The sequence below is a fragment of the Metopolophium dirhodum genome, chromosome 1, assembly GCF_019925205.1.
Source record: "Metopolophium dirhodum isolate CAU chromosome 1, ASM1992520v1, whole genome shotgun sequence".
Lineage (NCBI taxonomy): Eukaryota > Metazoa > Arthropoda > Insecta > Hemiptera > Aphididae > Metopolophium > Metopolophium dirhodum.
This window is the reverse complement of record NC_083560.1, coordinates 140,738,911-140,765,232: the sequence shown is the minus strand read 5'-3', so window position 1 is coordinate 140,765,232 and position 26,322 is coordinate 140,738,911. Positions and strand designations below refer to the sequence as shown.

The 26,322-nt window shown below is 31.5% G+C and overlaps 3 protein-coding genes and 2 pseudogenes across 3 annotated transcripts; 3 read left to right on the top strand and 2 right to left on the bottom strand.

The window, feature by feature from the left end:
* Positions 1 to 428: 428 nt before the first annotated feature.
* Positions 429 to 8,885, top strand: LOC132932869 (uncharacterized; annotated as a pseudogene).
* Positions 8,886 to 10,035: 1,150 nt separating this feature from the next.
* Positions 10,036 to 11,082, bottom strand: LOC132932868 (uncharacterized). Its single transcript, XM_060999219.1, has one exon. It carries the CDS (start codon positions 11,080 to 11,082, stop codon positions 10,036 to 10,038), a length of 1,047 nt encoding a protein of 348 aa, XP_060855202.1.
* A 2,816-nt stretch (positions 11,083 to 13,898) lies between these two features.
* On the bottom strand, positions 13,899 to 15,462 carry LOC132933869 (uncharacterized). The gene is made up of 2 exons (XM_061000144.1): positions 14,606 to 15,462; positions 13,899 to 14,103 (listed from the first exon to the last, which is right to left on the bottom strand). The coding sequence occupies exons 1-2, from the start codon at positions 15,460 to 15,462 to the stop codon at positions 13,899 to 13,901; spliced, it is 1,062 nt and encodes a 353-aa protein (XP_060856127.1).
* A 4,548-nt stretch (positions 15,463 to 20,010) lies between these two features.
* LOC132932867 (zinc finger BED domain-containing protein 5-like) lies at positions 20,011 to 20,784 on the top strand. The gene has a single exon (XM_060999218.1). The coding sequence runs from the start codon at positions 20,011 to 20,013 to the stop codon at positions 20,782 to 20,784; it is 774 nt and encodes a 257-aa protein (XP_060855201.1).
* Positions 20,785 to 23,994: 3,210 nt separating this feature from the next.
* Positions 23,995 to 26,093, top strand: LOC132932866 (uncharacterized; annotated as a pseudogene).
* The last annotated feature ends 229 nt before the right edge of the window (positions 26,094 to 26,322 follow it).

Here is a 26,322-nt window from a genome sequence, read left to right as displayed (position 1 = left end):
AATTGCGCCTATGCAAAAAGCTTATTATTATGAATGTTGTAAATATTTGTTACCATCGTGAAAGTCAAGCAAATGTATTTTTGGGAAGGATTTTCAATACTGTTAAACCATTTTATACTCAACCGATAGGCAGTTTAAAGTTAGGAATTGCTTCCGTTTTTGATTTGTCAGATGATTTGATGATTTGCAACATTAATACAATTAATTTAAAAAAGTATATGGCACTTGACCTAAATGATGACATTAATATTAAAATTGTTTTTCCGATATTACACTCAAAATAGTTATAGTTTTCAAGAATAAATTCTATTGTTATATTATAGTTTTTACTTTGAATGTTGTATTAGTTTATTTTTATATACATTTATAATAAATGAATGTACTTTGATCTGTATGCATTGATTATTTTAATTTTAATACAGCTTGTCATGGAGTCATTGTATTCAGTAGTCCATTTTATAAATGAAAATACTGTAGATTGTGTCCCCAGTAATTGGATTAAGGATAATACTTGTGCCTGGCTGTTTAACCAAAACAATGCTAGAAGAATGATTGAACAAAAATATCAACCAAATAATAAAGAATTTACTTATTTTAAAATAAGAATCCTTAGTTCTGGTATAAGTGAGTTGTATTATTTTTATTTTAATTTTATGACAAATGTTTGTAGTTATAAATATAAAGTATAACTGTCTATCAAATTAACAAAATTAACACTTTGTCTACATTTGTCATTATAGAAACTTTAGAAGAAGCAGATTTTAAAGCTAATAAAGCTCAAAATACAACAGACCTATCTGATGATGACAATAATAAAAAACGAATTAAAATAAATAAAGTCTCTTCGACAAAGTCTGTGGAATGTCCTATGTACAATTCAGGTAACATAATTTAATGTGTTTTATATGTAAAATATTTTAGTAGTTTTGTCGTTATAATATATTATTAACTTTAGTTAGTATTATAGAACTAAATATTATAGGCAGTACACTAGTTATTTATAATATATTAATATATATATATATATATATATATATTAACAATAAATATTTTTTAATTTTTAGATTCTGATGGTAGTAGTATTGGCACAATGTGTAAGAAAAATAAGAATACTCAAATAAATCTGTTGAAAAAGAAAAATGGTTGGTCCCCTTCTCCAAAAAAAATTGAAGGTATTATTATTGTATTTGACAGTAATATGCAATTTAATTAAAACTCATTATCATAATATTTTAACCTGATATAATTAATATATTATATAATTTTAGGGGCTGAAGGCACATTATCTTTAAAAGGAAACTTACATTTGGATTTGATAATTTAAAAAAAAAAAGCTAATCCACTGAAAAATATTAGTCGTCATATAAGTTCTCTCAAAAGTCCGGGTAAAATATAACTATTTCTAAATAAAATAATAATAATTTGTTTAAATTATATTATGTGCTGTGAGTTTTGATAATTGAAATATAAAATAATAATATAGGATTTTCAAAATGCCAGTATATGCAAAATTACTTAAAATATGTTTCATAATATTATGCTGCCCTATATATGCTGAAAAATCTACATTGTTAAAAAGAAACAATTTTGATGAAAAAAACCATATACAGAGATCATCATTCTCGCATCTTCTGATTAATTCGGATGACGGTAAGAAAAAAAAAACAACAATGTAATATAATGATAATCTAAAAATTTTCTAGAATACCAGGCACTCTTTATTTACTATTTTTATTGTTTTAATCAATATTAACTTAAATTTTTTATTTTATTTACAGTATGTCCTATAGATGCTGAAAAATCTTCATTGTTGGAAAGAAACTGTTATGATGAAAGTAACAACACACAGACTTCTCACCTGCTATGATTAATTCAGATAATGACGGAAAAAAAAATAATGTATAATGTTATTTAAAAATTTTCCAGTCCACCCTATATTTACTATTTTTATTGTTTTAATCTATATTAACTTAAATTTTGCACTTTTAAAGTATAATTAATAGTTGTTTACTATAAGTATATTGACCTAACATTTTGTTTGAAAAATATAATTATATATATCATAATATATTACTTTGAACCTAATGATCTACGTAAATTGTCATTAGTTCCATTATTTTCAGTGTTAAAAAGTAACATTGAAAAATATCTAAAATTTATGGTACCTGGTAAACTAGAAATTTACTGATTATTTAATACTGAATAAATACTAAATACTAAAATAATTAATGTAAATCTAAAAAAAAATTAATTTTCAGAGGCTGAAGGGACATCATTTTTTAGCAGTAAACTTAAATTTAAAACTGATAATTCTAAAGAAAGAAGAAATCATATGGAAAATATTAGATATATTAGTCCTCGCAATAGTCCTAGTAAAGTTATACATGAATAAATAAAACAAGCCATAAGAATGTTGTACCTCTAATGATTAATGATTATTATTTATTAAAATTATTGTTTGATACCAGATCAATCACTGAATCACATCAGTGTCTGAAATAAGTTGTATAATAATGTTACAGATTTTTCTAACAATGAAGTTGCTTTTGATCTGGAGAAATCCACTGGAAGAAAATCATTTTCATTATGTGAAGATCGTGATGCGATCGATGGTAGGTAAGTATATTATTGGTTCTGTTGAAAGTGGAGCTTGACGGACTAATGATGTTAGCATTAATATAATAAGTAATAACACGACAATATGATTATGTATAAGTATAATATATAATAACGTACAACTGGACAATTAAACTGTGACTATACGCACACACCGCGTACACTCGGTATGACGGCGTCTGTGCAAGTGATTATTACATACATCAAAGGCCCTATTTATATGAACAATCGAGGCCATCCCGTATCCGTATATAATATAGAAAGCGATAGTAAAGGTGTTACACAGCTATACCGTAGCTGCATAAGTATCTATTAGAAAACGACATTGTACACGCACGTGTGTTTACATGGTTTGAATACTAATATTAATTGTATATTTCAACACCCTCCCTCAATTAATAATTTCTTTAATTGTAGTCACTCCTACAGCTGACCGCAACTTCTCGAATCGTTCCTTAACCAAAGGCTTGGTTAGAATGTCCGCAATCTGGTCCTCTGTTCCAATGTACTGTAGTTGAAATTGTCCTTCTTCGTATTTCTCCCGTATGAAATGATATCGTACGTCTATGTGTTTTGTCCTCTTATGAAACTCCGGATTTTTAACTAAACGAATAGCACTCTGATTATCAACGAATAATGTCGGTTGTTTATCACCTGTTTTTGATAAGCTAATTATCAACCGCGTAATCCACATGATCCCTTTTACAGCTTCACTGGCCGAAATATATTCAGCCTCTGTCGATGACAATGACACACAATGTTGTCTCTGCGATGTCCATGAAATTATGCTTGACCCGTATCTGAATAGAAATCCTGACGTTGAACGTCGTGTCTGAACGTCACCTGCGTAATCTGCATCGCTAAATATTTCTAATGACAGTTGTGTATTGTGATTAAAATACAAGCCATAATTAAATGTTCGTTTGACATATCGTATAATCCGTTTTACCAAGTTCCAATGAGCTTTAGTTGGTTTTGCTAAGTAACGACTAGCAAAGTTTACTGCATATGCTATATCTGGTCTCGTTACCTGTGATAAAAACAGTAAGCTACCTACTGCCTGCCTATAAGGTATTTCTTCACTTAATATCTCCGATTCTTCCTTTTGTTCAATAGTATGTGATTTGTCTATCGGAATTGAAAGTTCTTTGGCGTCCAGCATATTAAATTTATTAATTATGCTACATGCATAATTTGTCTGATGCACAAATAATGAACCATTTTTCATTAAGTTTACCTGCATACCTAGAAAATATTCTAAGTTTCCCTTTTTAACCTCAAACTCTTTCTCCAAGTTTGTTAAAAGTTTCTCTATAATATCTTCATTATCTGCCGCGATTAAACCATCGTCAACAAATATTGCAAGAATAATTTGGCTGTTATCAGCTTTGAATACACATGCATCCGCTTCGGTACATTGTAAACCAAATGCATTCAAAAAATTCTTAAAACGTATATTCCAACATCTTGGACTTTGTTTTAAGCCATATAAACTACGCTGAAGCTTACATACTTTATTCGATCCATCTTCGTATCCTGGTGGTTGTACCATGTATATTTCTTCCTGTAGTTCTCCGTACAGAAATGCTGTCTTGATATCGAATTGTCGTAGTATTAATTTTTCCACAGCTGCTACTGCGAATATCGCCCTAATTGATTCGTATCTGACCACTGGCGAAAATGTTTCATGGTAATCTATACCATATTTCTGTGAACAACCCTTAATGACCAATCTGGCCTTAAATTTATCTATACTACCGTCAGTTTTATATTTTGTTTTGAACACCCATGCATTTCGTAATGCAACTTTATCCTGTGGCAAATCGACTAGAGTCCAAGTCTGATTTTCGTGTAATGAATTAATTTCGTCGTTCATAGCATTATTCCATTCATTTTTGTTTGACGCAGTAATTGCCTCATCATAATTCAATGGACTGACACAGTTAGCAATAAAAGTCTGAACATTATACCTGTCCGGCTTCTTAAGTGTATTCCTATCACGTAGAACCATAACATTTCTATCATCGACTATGTTTTCGTCCTTCTCACGCACGCCCGTTGAATTAATTTGAGTGTCTGTAAACTCTATTGTGTCAGCAATTACATTTTCATAATTATTACATTCGTCTTCGAATATAATGTCTCTGCACACGGATATTTTATTTGTTTTCGAATACCATACACGATAACCTTTCGTGCTGTTCGAATAGCCAACAAATATTCCTTTTTCACTTTTTGGATCCCATTTCTGACGTTTTTGCTTTGGTATGTGTGTATATACCGCAGTACCAAAAACTCGTAAATGTTTAATATCTGGCACGACTTTATAATATAACTCGTAAGGTGGCTTACCATTCTGTGAACTCGTCCCGGTTAGATTAAGTGTATAAACGGCTGTGTTCACAGCTTCTGCCCATAATGATACGTCAAGATTTTTCGCACATATCATTGTCCTGGCAGCTTCTACGATTGTTCTGTTATCACGCTCGACTTTCCCGTTCTGTTCCGGCGTATATGCTACCGTAGTTTGGTGTCGTATGCCATATTTCTGTAGAATACCTGTAATATCCTTGTTTACAAATTCTAACCCATTATCAGTCCTTAATATTTTGACCTTAGATCCTGTTTCTGTTTTAACACTTTTTATAAATGTTTCCATAATATTTTTTACTTCATATTTATTTTTAATAAAATATACCGTTCTGTAACGTGAGTAGTCATCTCTAAATAATAAAAAATATTTTGACATACCGATAGAGTCCCTCTGCATCGGTTCACATAAATCTGCATGTATTAAATCGCCGACGTTAAAATATTCGGTCTCACTTTTACTGAACGATTGACGGTGTTGTTTCCCGATTATGCAGTCGCTGCATACAAATTGATCGTCCTTGGCTGAATAATCAATATTATGTTTTGCTAAGCAATTCCTCACGTATTGAATATTCTGGTGAGCTAAACGCTTATGCCATACTTCTAATCGTTTTTCTACTGCAATGTTCGCATAACATTCAGCTTTCGACGGTGTTTTGACTTAGATCTGTAATTCAAACAACCTACCGCATCTTGTGCCTATGCATACAGGAATCCCATTTCTTTTGAACACACACGTTTTATTGTCTGACGTTAGTTCTAAACCTTTGTCCAACGCTGACCCGCACGAGAATAAATTAAATTTTAATCCCGGCACGTGCAATACATTTGCCAAGTAATTTTTATTCCAATTACCGTTCACGTATGATAATATATTAATATTACCTTTTCCTGTTGCGTACAGATTTGTTCCGTCACCTATTGTTACCTGTTGTGTATATTTCAATGGTTCATAACTTGTAAACCATTCTAGGTTCGCGCTCATATGATCCGACGCGCCTGAGTCTAAAACCCACGTATCTGTCGTAGTTTCATTTATCCTTGACTTGCTTACAAATGCATTTAAATTTGTACCTGTAGTACCGGTTTTCCCACCTTTCATACTACTTAGAAAATTCTTACAGTTTCTTTTATAATGACCAATTTTACCACAGTAATAACATTTAACATTACTTTTATTAGTAAATTGCTTTTTACCTTTACCATAACTGCCGTTTTTTCCATCGGATCTGTTTTGAAATTTGGCTGGAAATGCACTCGATTTCTCTTGTTCACCAACTTCACCTTTGATCTGGATAACCCGTGATTCTTCAATCAACAATCGACTAGTTAAATTATTTATATTTTTACTTCCCGTTGGGACTGAATCCCAAGCACTGTAAAAATGATTATATTCTTTTGGTAATGTCATTAGTATTTTTGTCATAACCATGTTATCCGTAACTGGTTCACCCGCTACTCTCAGTTTCCTTCCTAAATTGACCAATTTAGAAATATGCGTCGACAAGTCATCTGTCGACTCCTTTGAATAACTGAAAAATTGTTGTTGAAGCAAATGTATACTTGCCTCAGACTTCTGCTCGTAAATACTCAGAAGTTTCTCCCACATTTCCAATGCAGTCTCACAGTTAATCAAATATTGTAATGGACCATCGTCCACTGAGGTAACTATTATTTTCTGACATTTACCGTCCGCTTTTTGCCAAGCGTTTGTCTGCCTTTGCCAACGTGCTTTGGCATCCTCGTCGGTTTCTCCTGCCGACTTCTTTATAGGTAGACTTGGTTTCGTCCATTCACCTGAAACTATCTCACCTACTTCCAAGGCATTTAAAATGACCTTCATCTGGAACTTCCATAACGACCAGTTTTCCGCACATAATTTTGTTATCTTCACCGTGTCTTCCATGACCGATGATTTCCCGTATACTTTCCTGTATAACAATTTATAACAAAACTTTACCTATGTACACTGTTCCGCCGTTTTCCGAAATCCAGGATATCTCCGACTGGTTGTAGTTTTCTGCGTTAATACAGATATAAAAATACTTCGATCACGAATCCACTAGACTGTATGTCTTGGTTATTGACTGGGCTAATGTCCTGGGCTATTGTCCTGGGCTATTGTCCTGGGCTATTGTTCTGGGCTATTGTCCTGGGCTATTGTTCTGGGCTATTGTTCTGGGCCCATAACCTGTTGAAAGTGGAGCTTGACGGACTAATGATGTTAGCCTTAATATAATAAGTAATAACACGACAATATGATTATGTATAAGTATAATATATAATAACGTACAACTGGACAATTAAACTGTGACTATACGCACACACCGCGTACACTCGGTATGACGGCGTCTGTGCAAGTGATTATTACATACATCAAAGGCCCTATTTATATGAACAATCGAGGCCATCCCGTATCCGTATATAATATAGAAAGCGATAGTAAAGGTGTTACACAGCTATACCGTAGCTGCATAAGTATCTATTAGAAAACGACATTGTACACGCACGTGTGTTTACATGGTTTGAATACTAATATTAATTGTATATTTCAACAGGTTCCATACACTAGGATTAATTTATAGCATATTTTGTTTTTCACTTTTAGATAAAGAGTTCAAAAAACAAATCATAAGACATGTTATGTATTTCAAAGTAGAGCTGAAACATATTACAAACACACTAACTAATAATCACTATGAATTGTTAGAGAGAGTACAATCAATTGAAAAGTTTCTGGAGGATAAACCAACTAAATTTTATGAACAAACAAATGTAGACATAAACTGTATGCCCGATCGCTCTATACCAATAGATAATGTAGTGGATTTAAACACTTTAGAGGACAAAACTTTGGGCGATCAAGAATTCAAAAAAGCTTTGGTAAGTATATTATATTTTAAATAACTAGAAAAGTAAAACAGAATTATAATTAATTATATTTATAGATAAATGAATTATCACATGTTGGAGGGAAAAATGTAAAAACGGCCGTGAAGAGAATCATGTCAAAACTATTTACAAATTGTTTTCTTGCGGACTATTCATTTACTGGTAAAAAGAGAAAAAAGAAATTTTGCGATTTGTTTATATTTCCAATTATTTTAAGTAAGTATGTGGAAAATATAAATCAATTTATATAACACTTGCAATTTGGCCCTCCATATTACATATTGGGCCCCTGTACTAAATGTTTGTCCAGGCACTTTTTTTCACAATTTATTTAAATATCAAAATATTATTTTATAATATCTGATTCAGTTAATATAAAATATCTAAAATTACAAAATCATTTTATTCAGGCCACGGGCCCTAAAATACCTGGGCTCCTGTATTCCAGGTCCAAACTCTCCGCCCCCTCCGCCCATTTGGGGAGCCCTACTTGCAAGCTTGATACTTAATTCTTTCAAGAATTTTAATTATATTGGTTAGGTTGTAATTATCATTTAGTTATTTTGTTCCTTTTTTGTGTAGCTATGTATGAATAAATAAGATTAGATTGGTGTCAGCCACCAATTTATATTAAATTAAAATATTATTATTTAAATACCTATATATCAAGATTCTATAGGGTCAAGGCTCAAAATTACTTCTAAATTCTAATAATCATAAGTTGAGCAGAATATTTTTGTAAACCGATAACTGCTTATTATGTTATTATGTGCAATTATCTGTAATGTAACCACAATTAATTGGGAATATTTAAACACCTATCCAAAAGCTTAAAATGTATTATAAATATATCAATTATATGACTTTTTTTTATCTTTTTAGAATCCATAAAAAAACAAGTAAAATTCAAAAGAGCAAGTGACCATGAAATTGAAGAACCGTTAAAAATATATTTGGCTCAAGCACCCTTCGCAGATAAACGTTCAAAAACTCTTAAAATGTAATTAATTTATGATTAATATGTAACACTTTTTTTTCTAAAACTAAATAAATTTTCTTTTTTAACGTATTTTTCGCAGTCTAAGAAAATGATGTAAGAGTTAAGACTCATAAGATTCTTTATATTATACTTTATATTATATAATATAAATAAATATTTAATATTAATATCTCTAACTTCTAAAAACAAATAAATTTTGTTTTTATCAATTGTAATGTTTTTTTTATTTGGTTTTGTATAGGTATGAAAGCGTGTGTGAATGTTTTTACTTTCATACATTATTAGTATACTTATATTTTGCTTATTAAAAAAGTAACTATTGCTATTTTTACGAGGATCATTGTGGTCAAGACAATTTAAGCGGAACAATTGATCACAGAACGTCTGAACCATAATTTTAAAAACTAAATAAAATGGTTGAGTAATATGAATAAATCAAAATATAATATTAATATATAGCTGCAGTATATCACAATAGTGTTAGGTAAATATAAGTCAATATTGATTAAATATCAATTAAAAACATTGATTAATTATTGGTAAAAAAATATTGACTAAATATTAGTTAACAATATTAATTAAATAAATAATTTTGGTTCATTCAATATTTACTTAATAGTATTAATTATTTAAAAATGTATTCTTAATTAATAAATAATGTTTATTCAATAATTATATTTTTTTATGTTTATAAATAAATATTGGGTTAACACTATACTCTATTCAGAATAAGAATTCCCACTTTTGCGCATGCAACTGAGCCGCCGACAGCCGTCAGACCCCCATGGCGAGTGTCGGCCGCGCTGTGATTGGTCGCCAGTTGTCGACCGCTGCCGTCACCCGTCGCTATCGACAGCCGCCGCCGTGCATACAGTTAATAATAATAACAATTTACAAAATCGTAATAATTATTACTTATTATTATGTTATAATGTATATTTTTTTTCTTTGCCATGTTTCTTGTACTTTTACTTTATTGTTAAGACCTAACACAATGCCTAAGTAGCATAAAATTATTATCAAACCAAATATACCAACACATGTAATTTAAATAGGAAATTAAAATTAATAAATAAATACAAATTCATATTTACAAAAATTTACTGATATTTTTTAAACAATTATTTACAAAAATTAAGTTACATTTTACGTTTTTAATCAGAATCTGAATCCGTTTCAGATGATGACGTGTTCCCCGTAATGGTCATCAACAAATCCGTTTTTTCCGATGACAAGACCTCGTCTATAATATTATCAACTTCATAGAACTTGTCCTCCTCCTTTTTGGTGTGGCTTATGAAATTTTTCCACATTTCTGCGTCAACTCGATTGATGCCCTCTGTTAGTAAATTTTTGACGTCCGGAAGCTTGTAAGTAGTATTATTCATCCGGACGTGGTTCTTCACCGATGACCAAGCGAGCTCAATGGGGTTAAGCTCGCAGTGGTATGGCGGGAGTCGTAACACTGTATGATTATTAGCTTTAACAAGCTCGTCAATAACATACTTAGTATGTAGTGGCTTCAATCGTTTTACAATGTGCAATAGTTGAGGGATAACCATAGACCGGTCTACGACTTCTCCCTTATCCTCTAACCACTTTATTATATCCGCCTTTTTTGTATTTGATGTTGGGGCTTTGTCGAGTTTAACTGAATGGTAGGAAGCGTTGTCCATGACAATAACGGAGTTTGGTTTTAGGTGAGGTAGAATGCCCTCCATCCACTCACGAAATGTGTCCCCATTCATTTCATCATGGTAGTCACGTGTATTTTTTTTAGATTCGAAACATAGCAAACCCCTGGGTAGAAAACCGTCTTCTGAGCCGATGTCGAGTACAATGAGCCGTTTCCCTTTGCCCGAAGGATTGACAGCAGCTGTCGATAAACCTTTTAGGAATGCGTCCCGGTGAGATTTAATTGTTCCGTCGACCCACGTTTTCGAAGTACAGTCGCTAGCATTCACCCATGTTTCGTCGAGGAAAAAAATATGTCGACCCTCTTCCCGGTATTTTTTGATGTTGTCCAAATACATTCTTCGCCACACGACAATCTCAATTTTTTCGGTCATAGCACTATTTCTACTTCTTTTACTATACCGGAAATCTAAGTCTTTCAAAAGGTGAAATAAATTTGTACGTGATATCGGTGGCAAACTGTCGTCGGCGGATACGGCTTGGTAGATTTTAGATGAGAAATTCATTTATACTTATTTTGTTCCTGAAATATCACAAAAATTACAATTCACAATAGTTTATTATTGCCGTTTAGTATAAGGTTCTCTTAAAAAAACAACAACAGACAATTCCATTTAATGTATTTTATATCCTAAAATATTAATTACTTTACCACTAAAAATATATTTATATTATTAATTTATTTACATTCATTCAACTATTAATACAATTTAAAAATTTGATTTATATTAGTAGGTATTTATTAACTGGTCGTGTATATTTTTTATATTTTATATTGCAGTATTTAAAATACTTTATTCGGAATATTATTTTTATGAAGTATTTGAATATAATATGTTCTGAATACTATTTTTCATAAGTATATGAGTATTTATTCCAAATACTTTTTAAATGTATTTTACCAAAGTCTGCGTAGGTATTTGAAATTGAGAATGATAACAGATTTATGTATTATATCATATAGTACTCACTTTTCCACTTTTTCCCTTTTTGACTGGTGATGGGCCATATTCAGCATTATCCTCACTAGAACTATCTGCCATGTTGGATAAATAATTTACAAAATAGTATTAAAAAAAAAAACAGTAAATATTGGTGGGTGCGCGGTTTTTTGATAAGTTGCGGAATGAACGCATAAACCACTTGTGGCATAGACACATGTGATATTATAGTTCACTACGTATACATCTGCGGAATGTCGGCGGCGGCGGCGCTGCCTACATCAACGCCAGCTGGTGGCAACAAACATGCGCGAACGAAACGAGTTTTCGTCAAGCGAGTGGGAATTCTTATTCTGAATAGAGTATAATTAAATGATAGTTTGTTACTTGGGGTTATTCATGGTGAACTCAAAATTCATGACTACGAATTTGATTTCCTTTCTATTGCAAAATATATTTTTATTTTATACACAATATACTTATTCTTATAATGATTGTCTATCATTGTTCTAGTATTATCGTTTATTATTTTATTTTTATTATATTAATACTTTAACTTACATATTATATTATTTTATTATGTATTAATTATATTTTATTTTATTTGTGGCAATACGCTTTTTCCTTTATTTTGTTCTTGTTCCACTTGAATATCACCATTAGCTTCTTTCGTTGCGGTTTCCGCATAAAACTTACTTTTTCCCATTCGTACAATTTCATAACGAGGTTGTCTTAACGAAGTTAGTTTACATTTGTATGTTATATATATAACAAATATTAACATTAATGAGAATACTAATAATCCTATCGTTACATACAACAAATAGTTGCGTTTATCGTTTATTATGTCCTGTCCTGATTGTTTTTCTACTTCACTATCCATCATGTTTTGTACCTCGTCAAGCGAATGTGCTATTTCGTGAATTCGTTCTAATTTATGATATCTTCCTTAATTACTAACCTAGGTAGGTTTATATCTTTTATCTTATTAGGGATCGCGAATACTAAATTTCCCGATCCTATTTGTGGAATAAAATTTACGTAATATTTAGATTTTATATATTGCGTTGGATTCAATACTATATTATTTCCGTATGTCCTACAATCTGGAGTGAGGGTAATCAACCCCTGATTTCTTATCTTTTGTATATACGGTTCCGTATTCTCTCGACATGCAATAGTTAATGTTTCGCCTTTAGTCGTGTATATCCACGTATTTGCGTATCTTAATTTATAAAAAATATCCGACCGCATTAACGCACTAACCGTCGTTGCACGTGGGGCGTCTATCCGGTACACAGATTGACTACTACCAGTCAAGCAATAAAACCTAGCAGTTTCACTGACATTGAAGTCGTATTTGAGGTCAACACTGAAATGGTTGTTGAATTCGGGGCACCGTTCCAATTCACGCACTTTGACAAAATTCATATTCCATTCGAAGACGGTGTGATGCATCACAATTTATCTACTTCACAGGGCCAGTACTTTTTCCGTGACGATTTGTCGTCGATGTACAATCAATTTGTAACAATAGAATAAGATAATAAATAATAACACACGATTCAATAATATGTAATATTGTATTTATTTAATAAATGATAAAAAAATAATGGTGACAGTTTTTTATTGTACATTTTTAGGAAAGGTGCGCTTATCCACGTGTACACTGATAAACGGTCTTTGAACGACGGGTCATTGATTATTGATAAATAGTGATTGGTTAATAATATTATCGGGGGGCCTTGTAGGGGAACATCGTTTTTGTATTTAACTTGCACTCTAGTGGTATCCCCTCCTAGTAGCTCTTTCATTTTTTCCAAATGATACACCTCGTAATTAGGTTCGTTCCATATAACGAGACGTTTGCCGGCGCCATCGGAAAAACTGAAATTATTCGTTTTGTTGGCAGTTCCGAACATACCGTAATTCAAAAAAAAGGCGGCTACGGCATCGAAAAAATAATTTTTGCCCGCGCTGGGAGGAGAATCGAGAATGTATTAGCATGCTATTTCTTTTCGGAATTTTTTTATCTAATATATTGACTAGAGTTTGCAAAAATCGACAAACAAGACCCTCGTTGTTTTCAAATTGATACATCAATAACTCCGAAGCTATTGAAACGGATTTATCGATATCGTAATAAACTGTTACAGGCCCTCTAGTGTACGCGTTAAAATACGGTTTTACATTAGGTTTATTATAGTATTTAACGAATTCATTAATACTCCAGCTCCGTATAATAGCGCACCAATTCCTAAGAGCTACTTTACATTTTTTGTCTTCTTCTAATATAATATTTAATTTATTATTCAAATAAAATTCTTTGATGTTCGTGAACGCGTCGGGTGGACAACAAGGATACTGGTACAACAAATTTTTTAGCGACGTTGGATAGACGCATACTGATTTAATACTGGAACTTCCCTCATCGTATCCGAATTCTTCATCAACGAGAGAGTGGTTCGCATTGCCGTCTTGATATTCTGCAAATGCACAGAGTTCTCTGGGAACGTCGTTCGGCATTTCATTGACGCATATTTCCACATTTCCTTCGTGTCCCTGAGTCCTTCGAGATCTGACTTCCTAAATTTACGAAAAGTCAATATTATCCATATAATTAGGATCGTACATGTGGTCGAATATATGGTCATAAGTAGCTTGGTTTAATAATGGATAGCATAATTTCACCAATTTTCTATTATGACGTGTATTTTCCCTATAGTGTTGGTATAAACAAAATTGACATTGTTTAGGCGCGAGTATTTTGCTAGTACCTTTGTGTATTTTTAATTTATCCGACATACTATAAACGAGTTCATTTAAATGAATATAAAACGGAGTTGCTTCAAACGGTTCGTAATAGTTTTTATTGTTTTGAAACATTTGCAGTTTATTCTCGTAATTTCGTACACTAGGCAAATGTCTGTTATACAAAATGTCAACTTCTGTGGTTCGAAATTTATATTTTTTTAAATGAGTGGCATTAAAGCGATACGACGACCCATATTTTTTTACCATGGTCGACATGAACACTTCTTTAAGATACGAATTACGAACATATTGCAAATAACTTTTCACCACATACTTGTATAAAATTGCGTCCATCACGTAATCCTCCATAGGAACCGACGCCGTCAATTTGTTGGGGTTCCCGGCCGTCTGTAGAAAAATATCGCACGATGCTTTCCCAGTCCGACGACGTGAGGCGTATCGCCCAAACGCGTCTTCGAAGGCGTCGTCGTCCATGTTGGCGATAGAGGACGGATCGTTGCAACCATATACACCGACAAGCCGAGTTTGACTGTCGGCAGACGTGGACGCAATGGACATGGTCGCCATGGGCAGTGACGATGACTGGGAGCTTTGGAGGGAACTGTCGCAACATATTTTGTAATTCTTTAGTAACTTCATCAACTCCGTTAGGTCCACAGGGGACAATAACGTCGCTGATGTATCGATCATTCCCTCGAAAATCGATGTCACAAATTCGATCGACAATTCTTCTAAGCATGTGCTCATAAATTGGCGAGCCACGAGCAACATGGCCTTGATTCTCTCCCTCATAGGAATATCCTCCATATTGCATTCCTCCAATTGCTCGTCGCGGGCCAGGTTCGTAATCGTCCATTTCTTGGGGTTCATCAATGTCGCAAAATGGTCCGGGTGCCATAGAGCGATCAAAATTACCCAAACTGAAATGTGAAATTGGGGACCCACCTTCAGTTTGAAATCCGTCAAAATCTGAGTAACGTGATCCAGATTGTCCACACTCAACATTTCTTTCTCCATAGCCATCCTCATCTGTAACAAAGGAACTTTGACAAACGCTATCGACATCGTCTTGCCCTTCTTCGTCGGTGCCACAGTTTTCTCCGCTTTCCTCCTCTTGCATGTAGACTCCGATGCCATTTCCGAACATTCGGAAACGTCTCCGTCAAACATACTTACAGTCAGCCTGGGTAGGTCTGTATAGTATGTCAACTGTGTACTGACAATGCATTGAACATTACGCTCTTTTATATGCGTTTATACTGTCCATTACCGATGCAATTCTTTATAATTAAGTAGAATACTGTCAGTTGAAATACCATTCTGAGAATCATAGTGTATATTTATTTTTATTATACACACAATAACGCAAGGTCAATAACGGCTCCACGTGGAGCAATTAATATTACATGGCCGCCCATTTATGACGTCATCCCGCGAGAAAAAGAACTGGGTGCTTGCTCAAATTATTCTATAATTTCGATCACGACGACTACGATGACGACATACGCGGGTCCCCTCCTCTCTGAACCATCATATTTGCCGCGGTGTACAACGGCCGCCCCTTTGGGGGCCATTTGGCCAATGTTTAGTACGTTAATGCGGCAAATTTTTTAACTAGAATTATATTTCATTTATCAACCAAGTAGGTACTATGTATTTTATTTTCATTATTAGTTTATATTATATAATTTACGTAAAAATTTAAAGAAGAAGAAGAACTCATGAGGTAATGGTTCTGTTTTAATATTATATTCATATTTTAAATATAAAATTATTATAATTTTGTACAATCCAATGTTATTAATTATTATAAAATTGAACTAGTATTTAAGTATTAAATATTATTTAACTAGGTGTATAAAGGTACTTTTAATCGACCTGTAATGATGCATGATTTATATTTTAAAAAAAGTAATAAAACATTTCATGAATGAAAAAAGTCAATATTTTTATGTCCTTTATTTTGTTTATAATAATTATATTATTGTCCTTTTATAAAACTCTCTTGTAAAACATACCTTAATGTCACCGTCAATCTTTCTTCAGCACTTATTGGATATCGTAGATGGGTGATCTCTTTTGTAATTTTTGGCCTCACTTTTTCTAGTAGTTCTTCAAATGATAAAATTGACATACGATAGTAATCGTAAAACTTTTCAGGATATTTTTTTATGTCGTTGAAAAATACAGTAAATCGGTTATCATCATCTCGACTACTATGAAGTGGATGGACCCAGTATCTTCTACTCTTTGATGGTATTGGTTCATCAAGTTCACCTGCAGCTTCAGCCAAACATAGTATTTCCGCAAGAGAACTCATTTAATTTTAATTTATTGGCAAATTCGGAATAATTTAATAAAAATCAAACAAGACATCCGACCACTCTTGCAGCTAAAGGCAAACTAAATCGTACTTAGGTGCTAGGTAGGTGCTCATGTACACATTATCTTATAACATTCTACAATGACGTAGATATACACATTTATACACGTCATTTAACCAATTCGTTGAAATCAAATAATTATAAATATTATAGGTATTACATATAAAATATGGTTTCTTATTAATCTATAATCAATTATACCAGTATATAGTAATATAGTATTCTGTACAAGCTCAATTTCGTTGAAAGCAGTCATAATATAGCCTGATATTTAAAATAACATATTTTAAATTAAAATATTTGCCGCGCTTTTTAAATCGGCAACCGATAAACCGTGTAGTTTGGTCAGTTTTCCCGATTGCGGTTTATCGGGACTGTATTAATCGGCAACCGACAAAACGCATAGTGTGTTCCGGCACGAATACTTGATTTCATATTTATAATAATAACAGCAATAATAGTCTTATGATTTTAAAATTAAATATTATACTAAGTAGTAACTACAATCTACAGTAAGTACTGTCGACGTTATCTACTTACACAAACGAATTTGTGAATGACCACGGTTCACGGTTGTCTATAAGCAAACATATTATTATTTATAAAATTACGATTATTGACCGCGTATGATTTAAAAATAATAACAATAATGTAAATAATGGAATGACGAGTAAAAGGCTTACAAATGAATAAGTTGATAATATAATGTCAGTTGGTAGATGGATGTGTCTAGTGGATATTATACGTCATATTCGATATTTACACATTATATGGGTTGTTTAGATTTTAGTGATTTTTGAATAATTTATTTACTTTATAGTGTATTTTATACTTTCATATGTGAAATTGTAATTTTTAATTTTTACATTTGTTATCATAAATATTTTACAATGTCACCAAAAAAAGTACGAGTAAAAAGTAGACCTATTGGGAAGAAAGTTTTGCGTCAACGTATGAAAAATGTACAGTTAAAATGTAAGTCAACTATTTTGATTTTTAATTTTTTAATGGTTAAGTTCGTTTTTTATATATTTAAATAATTATAAAATTTTACACTATACTTAATTTTAAAATATAGAAATAACACTATTATAGGTAGGTATATTTTATTTTTTAGAAAACAATCGACGTATGTAGATGTTGAAAAAACTGAAATTATTGAAAACAATTTAAGTATGGAAACAGATGATTTGACTTCTAATGACATGCTTGTTTGTAGGTACGTGAAAAATATTTGTAAAAATTGTCAAGTAAAATGTGATAAAATAATAACTGTTTGAGAGTATAAAAGATCAAAAGCTTAAAAAACGATATAAAAATGTTGACAGAATAATTTCTGTTGTTTTTAGTGAATCAGTAGAAATAATGACTAGTTCTCCAAAAGTAGCAATCGGGTCAATTTTATCGAGCTCAAAAAACGAATCTAGTTCATCATTTGGCACTTCTTTATCGATGAATTCGATTATTGACCATGAGCTGTGCATAGAATCAGATGAATCAATCAATACAATAGTTTCAGAGTATATTATTATATATTTATACGCATATTATATTAATTCATTTTTAATAATTTCATAAATTTAACACGTTGACCGCCATACAGCCGCCGGCGGCCACAAAAATCTGGTTATGAATTAAGAATTTTAGGCCGCCGGCTGCCGTAACATTTTATTCCTGTGAGGCCATACTGCCGCCGGCTGCCGTATTTCTCATATTCTTTTATATAGCAATACATTTTTTGGCGCTGTAGTTATGATTTCTATAATTATTTCATGGCGTAGAGCTGAAAATTACGCTTCGATTGGTATATTATTTACCCTTGTACAAGGTTATTTCATAGTTATATTGTTACTCAAATAAGTACCCATAAATATTTTAATAATAATTATTATTATTAATTTCGTATCATATTTTAATACAGAAAATTACCAAGGAAGAAAATTTTTTATTAAAAATCTTTATTTTATTCCAGCGTTTCCCAAATACCGGGTCGCGACCCACTACCGGGCCATAAAAAATTTAATACCGGGTCGCAAAATTTAATGAAATTCTCATATTAAATTTGTTATTTATCATTTTCGTTTGATAATTTAAACTTTTAAGTAAAAATAAATTCATTAATACGAATAACTATGATTTACAACATAAATAATAATTATTGAGATTATCAACTAGGCTTCATGAAAAACCATTCGGGTATGACATTCGCCGTATCTATAAATACATTATAATTAGAGGTCGGATTTTTATGATTTTACATATTCGTTTCTAGTCTATGCAGTTAAATGGGAGTGAGAAATCTTTACGATTCATGAAACACAGAATTCACAGGAAAAAATTTATTTTGCATAAAAAAGCATATTTTAGGGGTTAGAGAATATTTAATACGTAAGAGAATATTTGAGAATATTTTTCTAAAATTGGCATATAATGAACATATTTCACGTATATCAGCACTTTGATAAATACAATGTTCACTAAATGATTTATTTCTGGGTTTTAATAAAAATTAATCTCCATGTATTCCTTATCGATTGCGATAGCACATCGGTTATTTCGTTAGCTGTCACGACTATTCTCGTCGTCTACTAGTCGTCCGTCGCATCGCGTCGAGTGTTGATATCTGAGTGTGATATACATAATATTTTCTTTCCACTCGTCTCATATTACTATAACTGTCTATAACATACAAATATGCCGAAAACTTCAAGCAGTGGAAATAACACAATACAACTTCCGGAAAATTATTCACCGACTATGGTAGCCGACTTGCAATATTCTCCAGTGACATCGGTTGATGTTGAACGATCCTTCAGCATTTACAAGAACATTCTTACAAACCGGCGTACTAAAATGACACCGGAACACATGGAACAATATATAGTTATTAATTGTTATTGTAAAATAGATTAAATTAAATATATTTAAAACCAAATTAATAAAAAATAAATTTAATAATTTTTTTTTTTAATATTAAAAGAATATTTTGCATATTTAAAGACATAAAACATCATATATCTGGTATTTTAAAAGAATATTAAGAGAATATATTGCCTATTTTATGTGACATAAAAACATCATATTTTAAGGATTTTAAGAGAATATAAATCCTACCTCTAATTATAATAGTATTAAATGAATGACAAGCGTCGTTGGTTGTTACGGCACTAATCCGTTATCCGTTATCTACAAATGAATTACCGATATAGGCATATTATAGCGATGGCTAAATATTTATTTCAGTTTGAACCTTGGTGTCAAACGACGCACGTCTACGACGAGTTATTAAAATTGTAATACGTATACGCGTCTTATTTTCTCGCGTTTATTTATAATGGATAAGTGGTTAATAAGACCAAGTACCGGTTCCATAAGAAACACCAACCAAGAGTCGAGTGATGTAAGTACAAGTTCTAATATTGGTTCTAATAAAATATGGTCGTCCGATGCGCAAAGTAATTCTCTTACGAAAAAAAAGGGGGCCTGGACTCGACAGTATTTTGAAAATTACATTCAATTTGGCTTTATCGAGGGCGATGATAACAAACCATTCTGTGTAATATGTAATGCAGAACTTTCAAACGAGTCCATGAAGCCTTCGAAGTTGAAGAGGCATTTAGAATTGAAGCATCCTAAATACAAAGAAAAGCCTATAGATTTTTTCATTAACAGGAGAAGACAATTAAAAAGTTCCAAAAAAAATATGACTTCAATGTTTTCACTTAGTCCTCAAACTGAAAACCTTGTATTGGCTTCTTATGAAATATCAAAATTAATTGCTGAAACGGGTTATCCACACACAATCGGTGAAAAATTAATACTTCCGGCAATGAAAATAATTTCATCTCGAATATGCGAAAAAAAACAGGAAAAACAAGTAAATTTGTTGGTGTTGTCGAATAACACGGTGAAGCGTAGAATTGTGGATATGGCAAATAACATCGAAGAAACAATAGTAGGCCACCTCAAATCGTGTTATTATTTTTCTTTACAAGTTGATGAAAGTACAGACGTGTCGGATAATGCTAATCTAATGTGTTTTGTAAGATATGATCTTGGAAATACTTCTCACAAAGAGTTATTGTTTTGTAAATCGCTGCCAACATGAACAACAGCAGAAGAATTATTTAATTTAATCAATAGATATATTATTGAGAATGGCATTGAATGGAATAAATGTGTGGGATTGAGTAGCGATGGAGCACGTGCAATGTCAGGTATTCGTACTGGACTTTTTCCAAGAGTAAAAGCTGTAGCGCCGGAATGTGTATGGGTTCATTGTAGTATTCACAGAGAGGCATTAGCGGTCAAAAAAATGCCATTGTCTTTAACTGAAACGATGCAAGTGTGTAAAATTTATAAATTTTATTAAATCTCGTCCACTAAACTCGAGAATATTTTGCTTTGTGCAAAGAAATGGGGAGTGATCATGAACATCTTCTTTTACACTGTGAGGTGCGATGGCTATCGAGAGGGAATGTCTTGAAAAGACTAATCGAATTGAAGGAAGAAGTTTCGGTATTCTTAGAACAAAATCCTCCAACATCTTAAGATGCAATATTTGAATTTAAAGACAGATTTCATGATGCTAATTGGTTAGTTAAGGCAGCCTACATTTGTGTTGTGTTTGATTTTTTGAATAATTTAAATTTGGCACTTCAAGGTGAAAATGTGACAATATTTAAAGTGCAGGAAAAGGTGGAAGCTGAACAAAAAAACTTAATTTGTGGTCACGTCGCATAAAAACAGGAAATTACGAGGCTTTTACAATGCTGACAGCATTTCAAAAAGAGAATAACATAAGTTTCATGCCACACGATATATCAGCTCTTATTCAGGAACATTTGCAAGGACTGGAAACTAATCTAAAAGAATATTTTCCTCCAATTAACAGTAACAAAGAATGGATAAGAAACCCATTTTCAATCAATATTGAAACAACTTTTTCGGACTTAAATGTTGAATCATTAATTGAACTCTCGTGTGACACGGCACTCAAAGACATATATAAGGAGCGGCCATTAATAGATTTTTGGTTATCTTGTCGTAAAGAGTACCCAGTTGTAGCAGAACAAGCGATAACATTTCTAATGCCTTTTGTCAATCTAAATCCGAAATAAACGAAATCAAGGAACAATTATTTGGTCAACTACAATAAACATAAATTAACTACAATCAACAGAACTTCAAATATAATTAACGAAAATCAACTACAATCAACATAAATCAACAGAACATCCAACTACAATCAACAGAAATTCAACGACAATCAATAAAGAAATTCTAATACAATCAACATCAATTCAAAAAAAAAAAAAAAAAGAGCATGCAATTTTTATGGGTATATGTATAGGTCTGTGTGTTTTACACACCAACACACGGAACACAACACGCATTATACAATATTACACACGTGAGCAATCACTCGGGACTTTATTTTGAAAATAAAGGATCCGTCCGGATCATAAACACACAATGGACACTTTTGACTTATGTTAATTTAACAATTTTTAATGAACGAGAGAAAATTTTTGACACATATTTAGACACTACGAAACAATATTGCATTGAAAACGAATTAATTCCATCAAAATCTAATATTATTTGTCAACATTTTAGAACCGTATTTACCGATTTTACCAACGAAATTTTGAAAAAAAGGGCTAACATTTTAGAAACATTGGGACATCCTTCTAAAAGGGGGAGGAGAGGATTAATTAATGGAGTAGGTAATTTAGCAAATATTTTGTTCGGAATTTGTGATGATAATTGCATAGAAACAAACACGAATAATGTATTACAGTTACAACAATCTGAAAAAAATGAGTTAAATATTATAAAATCTCAGACGAGAGTCATTAAAGCAGTAGTTAAACAATCTGTACAGAGTTATAGGGATACTACGTTTTTACGAGATAAAATCAACGAGTTTATGGCAGATATAAGAAATTTATCAGATCAAGTAATTAATAAAACAAGTGAGTTAGATCACAAAACTCGAATACATGATTCGTATTTGTTGTTAAATTTACTACTAAGTCAGTATGCATTCGAGACCAATTATATTTCAGAAATGATAAATTTGGCACGGGCAGGTCAAATACACTCGGGAGTGTTATCAATTGAGGCATTACGGGAAAGTATGAAGGAGATTAAATTATCATTACCCAAAGGTACATCATTACCGATTGATTTAGACAATATTGAACCTTATAATTTATATCAATTATCGGAAGTCAGTGTAGTATATAAAAATCAATTATTGATGTTTAATATAAAGATACCGTTAATAGATCAACAAAATTTCAATTTGTATAATATAATTCCGATGCCGATTAAAATTAAAAACAAACAGTTCGCGTACGTACAAAACACTTATGATTATATCGCGATAAGTCCTTCGAATGAATATTTTACGACCTTTACACCACAACAATTAAACACTTGTAAACGAATACTTAATTACTTTATTTGTTATGCCATACAACCCGTGCATTCTAAGAATTCTAATACTAACTGTGAAATGGCGTTATTTACGAAACAAAAGGAGAAAACACAAATGTGTAAATATTTATATTTTGAATTACATGGAAGTATATTCCATAAATTAGAGTTTAAGAACGCGTGGCTATATACAGTAGGAAAAGAGAATTTAGTATTAACGTGTGGAGTAGATGAGTTATCTGAAACTATAGAGTTAGGGTGACCGCACACTGGTAAAGCAAAACTGCTTTAAAGCGACTAAAGTCGCTTTATTATGACTAATCAAAAATAAAACCTTTATATTATATGGAAAACGCGCACACTGATAAAGAGTAGTCAAAACAAAACATTTTTGTCTTCAGTCATGACTAATATTGTTTTATTGAAATAGAACGTGCGCTATTTTCATTAGTCACTGTCAAGCAGTCACTGGATAATTATATCAAAATTGTGCCAAATATTATTTATTTATGCTAAATTGTCTACAATATAAAGGTAATTATACATTATATATTATATATTATACATTATACACTATATCTACAAGTACTGAAATACGTAATTTTGCATTGAAAACATTTATTTTATTTTTGTTTTTATTTTTAAGTAATAATTTGTGAAAAAAATATAAATATCTATAACATTTGTACAAACTAAATATTTTAACTATAATATAATAGTTCAAAATATGTTAGCATATTTATAAGCATTATTTTACTTTATTCTGGGATTTCCACATAAAGTTTTTCGAGCAGTGAAAATTCAAAAAATGATAAGTGTCACATTGCACTGCATAATTCTTTATTATCATTATTTTATTCAATAGGATTATAAAATGTCGATTGAGCATGAAATGAACATTGAAAATTTAATATCATTAGTCCAAGAACGTCAGTCGCTTTATGATTACAAACACAAACATTATAGCAACAGAAACATACAAGAACAATTATGGACAGAAATATCGGATATTCTAAAAATACCAGGTCTTTATATTTTTATTATAATATTATGTTATTATTTCAATTATTATATTATGTTATTTTATTATATTTTTTTATTTTCTACTCTACATAAATCACGATAGTAATAATAATATAATAATAAAGTAGGTACTTAAAATAGTTATTAATTAATCAATTCTTTATTATTTAATAATTTTACTATACAGTGTATTTATTTTGCCAGGATACAGAACCTTTATTTGAATTAAAATATTCTGTAAATTTATTTCGAAGTGATATTGCTGCTGTGGAAGATCTATTATTAGAAGATCTAATTATACTGATATCTTGTTCAATTATTTCATTCTGTTCTTGAGAATTTATAAATTCTTGAATATCAATACAATGTTGCTCTCTCGTCATAATTAAGTTATGTAATACACAAATAGCTTTTACGATCTGGGTAGCTTTTTCTGGGCCTACCACAATTTTGTTTTCCAACACTTTAAATTTCTTAACCATAATTCCGAATGCGCATTCTACTATTCGTCTTGCCCGGGACTGTCGATAGTTAAAAATACGTTTTTCGTTTGTTAAGTTCCTACGCGGAAAAGGTCTCATCAGGCATGGTAATAAAGGGTATGCTTCATCCCCAACAAACACAAAAGGATATTCTTCATTTATGTCATTATGAATTTTTCTTGGTGGTGGTAAATTTAATTCATTGTGTAGTAACATTTTACCAAAATTAGATTCTTTAAATATTCCACTGTCACTGGACCGGCCATAATCCCCAACATCGATTGTTATAAATTTTGAGTGCGCATCAACCACTGCTTAAAGCACAATTGAGTGAAACCCTTTATAATTAAAATACTCGGAACCAGCACATGGTGGACATTGAATAGCAATGTGCTTACCATCAATTGCTCCTGTGCAATTAGGAAAATTCCAAATTTTATCGAACTCATTTGAAATTTTAAGCCAGTCTTCTTCTCTAGGCGTTGGCAAATAAATGGGTGATAATAATTTCCATATAGCAGTACATACTTCATTAGTTATCAATCCTATTGTCGTAGCACCTAGGCGAAATTGGTAATGAAGACGTTGAAATCGCTCTCCCGTTGCCAAATAACTAAAAACATTAAAAAATTTGTTTTTTAAAAAAAATTAAATAAAACAAAATATAAATACAAATTTGTATTGTAATTAGTATCCAATTTGTTGATTAATTACAGCTAATGAATGCAAGGCAAAATGAACCACACTTCGAAATTCATTTTCAAGGCAGCTGCGTGAACAAAAAAAATTGCCATCTGGGTCCGGAGCATCATCAAGAAAAAGAAAATGGTATTTGTTTGATAATATGTTGTTTCTCTCTGATTACGTGTTGCAACACAAAAAAATGGAAAGCAATTTGAATAGTTCCCATATAGATAACTTAGAAAACGATAGTTTCGTTGAAGAATCTATAGTGCTAGATACTGAACAAAATGTAGAAACAGTTGAACAAGAAGTGATTTCACAAACAATAGTTAATGAAGATGCAGAAAATGAAAAATCTAATAATGAACCATAATTTAAAAAACCAAGAACAAACAAAAAAATGTTACCCAGTGAAAGAGTGGTGGAACCAATGTTGGAATTTCTAAAGACAAGAACTCAACCAAAAAAAAATAATGAGGATACACCTGAACTTTCTTTTTTTAAAAGTATTATTCCAGATTTTTTAAAATTAAATAATAAAAATCAACGTCAATTCAAAAAAATTGTATTAAATACCATTGATCAGCTTCTCGACAGCCAAGAAACGTCGTATGAAATGCCAAGATACAATAATGCGCCACATTCTAATATTATACCTCATTTATCACCAGATCAGCAGTTAAATGCAAATCAACAACCACAGCAATTTAATGCAATTCAGTACATTGCGAGTTCTCCAGATTTCTCCTCGTCGGATAGTTCAAGTTCTTATATTTTACATTGATTTTTCATTATAATAAATTATCATTTTTAGTATTGTTAAAAATTAAGTATAATTAAGTATAACCTTATTAAGTGTTAACTCATTTTATTATAATAATATTATAACAATAAAAAGTAATACGTTCAAGAGAATTCACAAGTCTAAAAGAATTATTTTTATACTACCTGCTATTTTAAATTCTGAGTGGAGCGAAAAAATGAAAATGTAAAAAAAGTTGGACAAGTGGTTA

Bases quoted from the DNA above. Each gene is read 5' to 3' on its own strand.
- LOC132932868 (XM_060999219.1), bottom strand. From the start codon at position 11,082: ATGAATTTCTCATCTAAAATCTACCAAGCCGTATCCGCCGACGACAGT.
- LOC132933869 (XM_061000144.1), bottom strand. From the start codon at position 15,462: ATGTTTGACGGAGACGTTTCCGAATGTTCGGAAATGGCATCGGAGTCT. The intron at 14,104-14,605 runs GTATGTGGTGAA...TCGTAAATTTAG, and splicing joins ATGGACGCAATTTTATACAA to GAAGTCAGATCTCGAAGGAC.
- LOC132932867 (XM_060999218.1), top strand. From the start codon at position 20,011: ATGGATAAGTGGTTAATAAGACCAAGTACCGGTTCCATAAGAAACACC.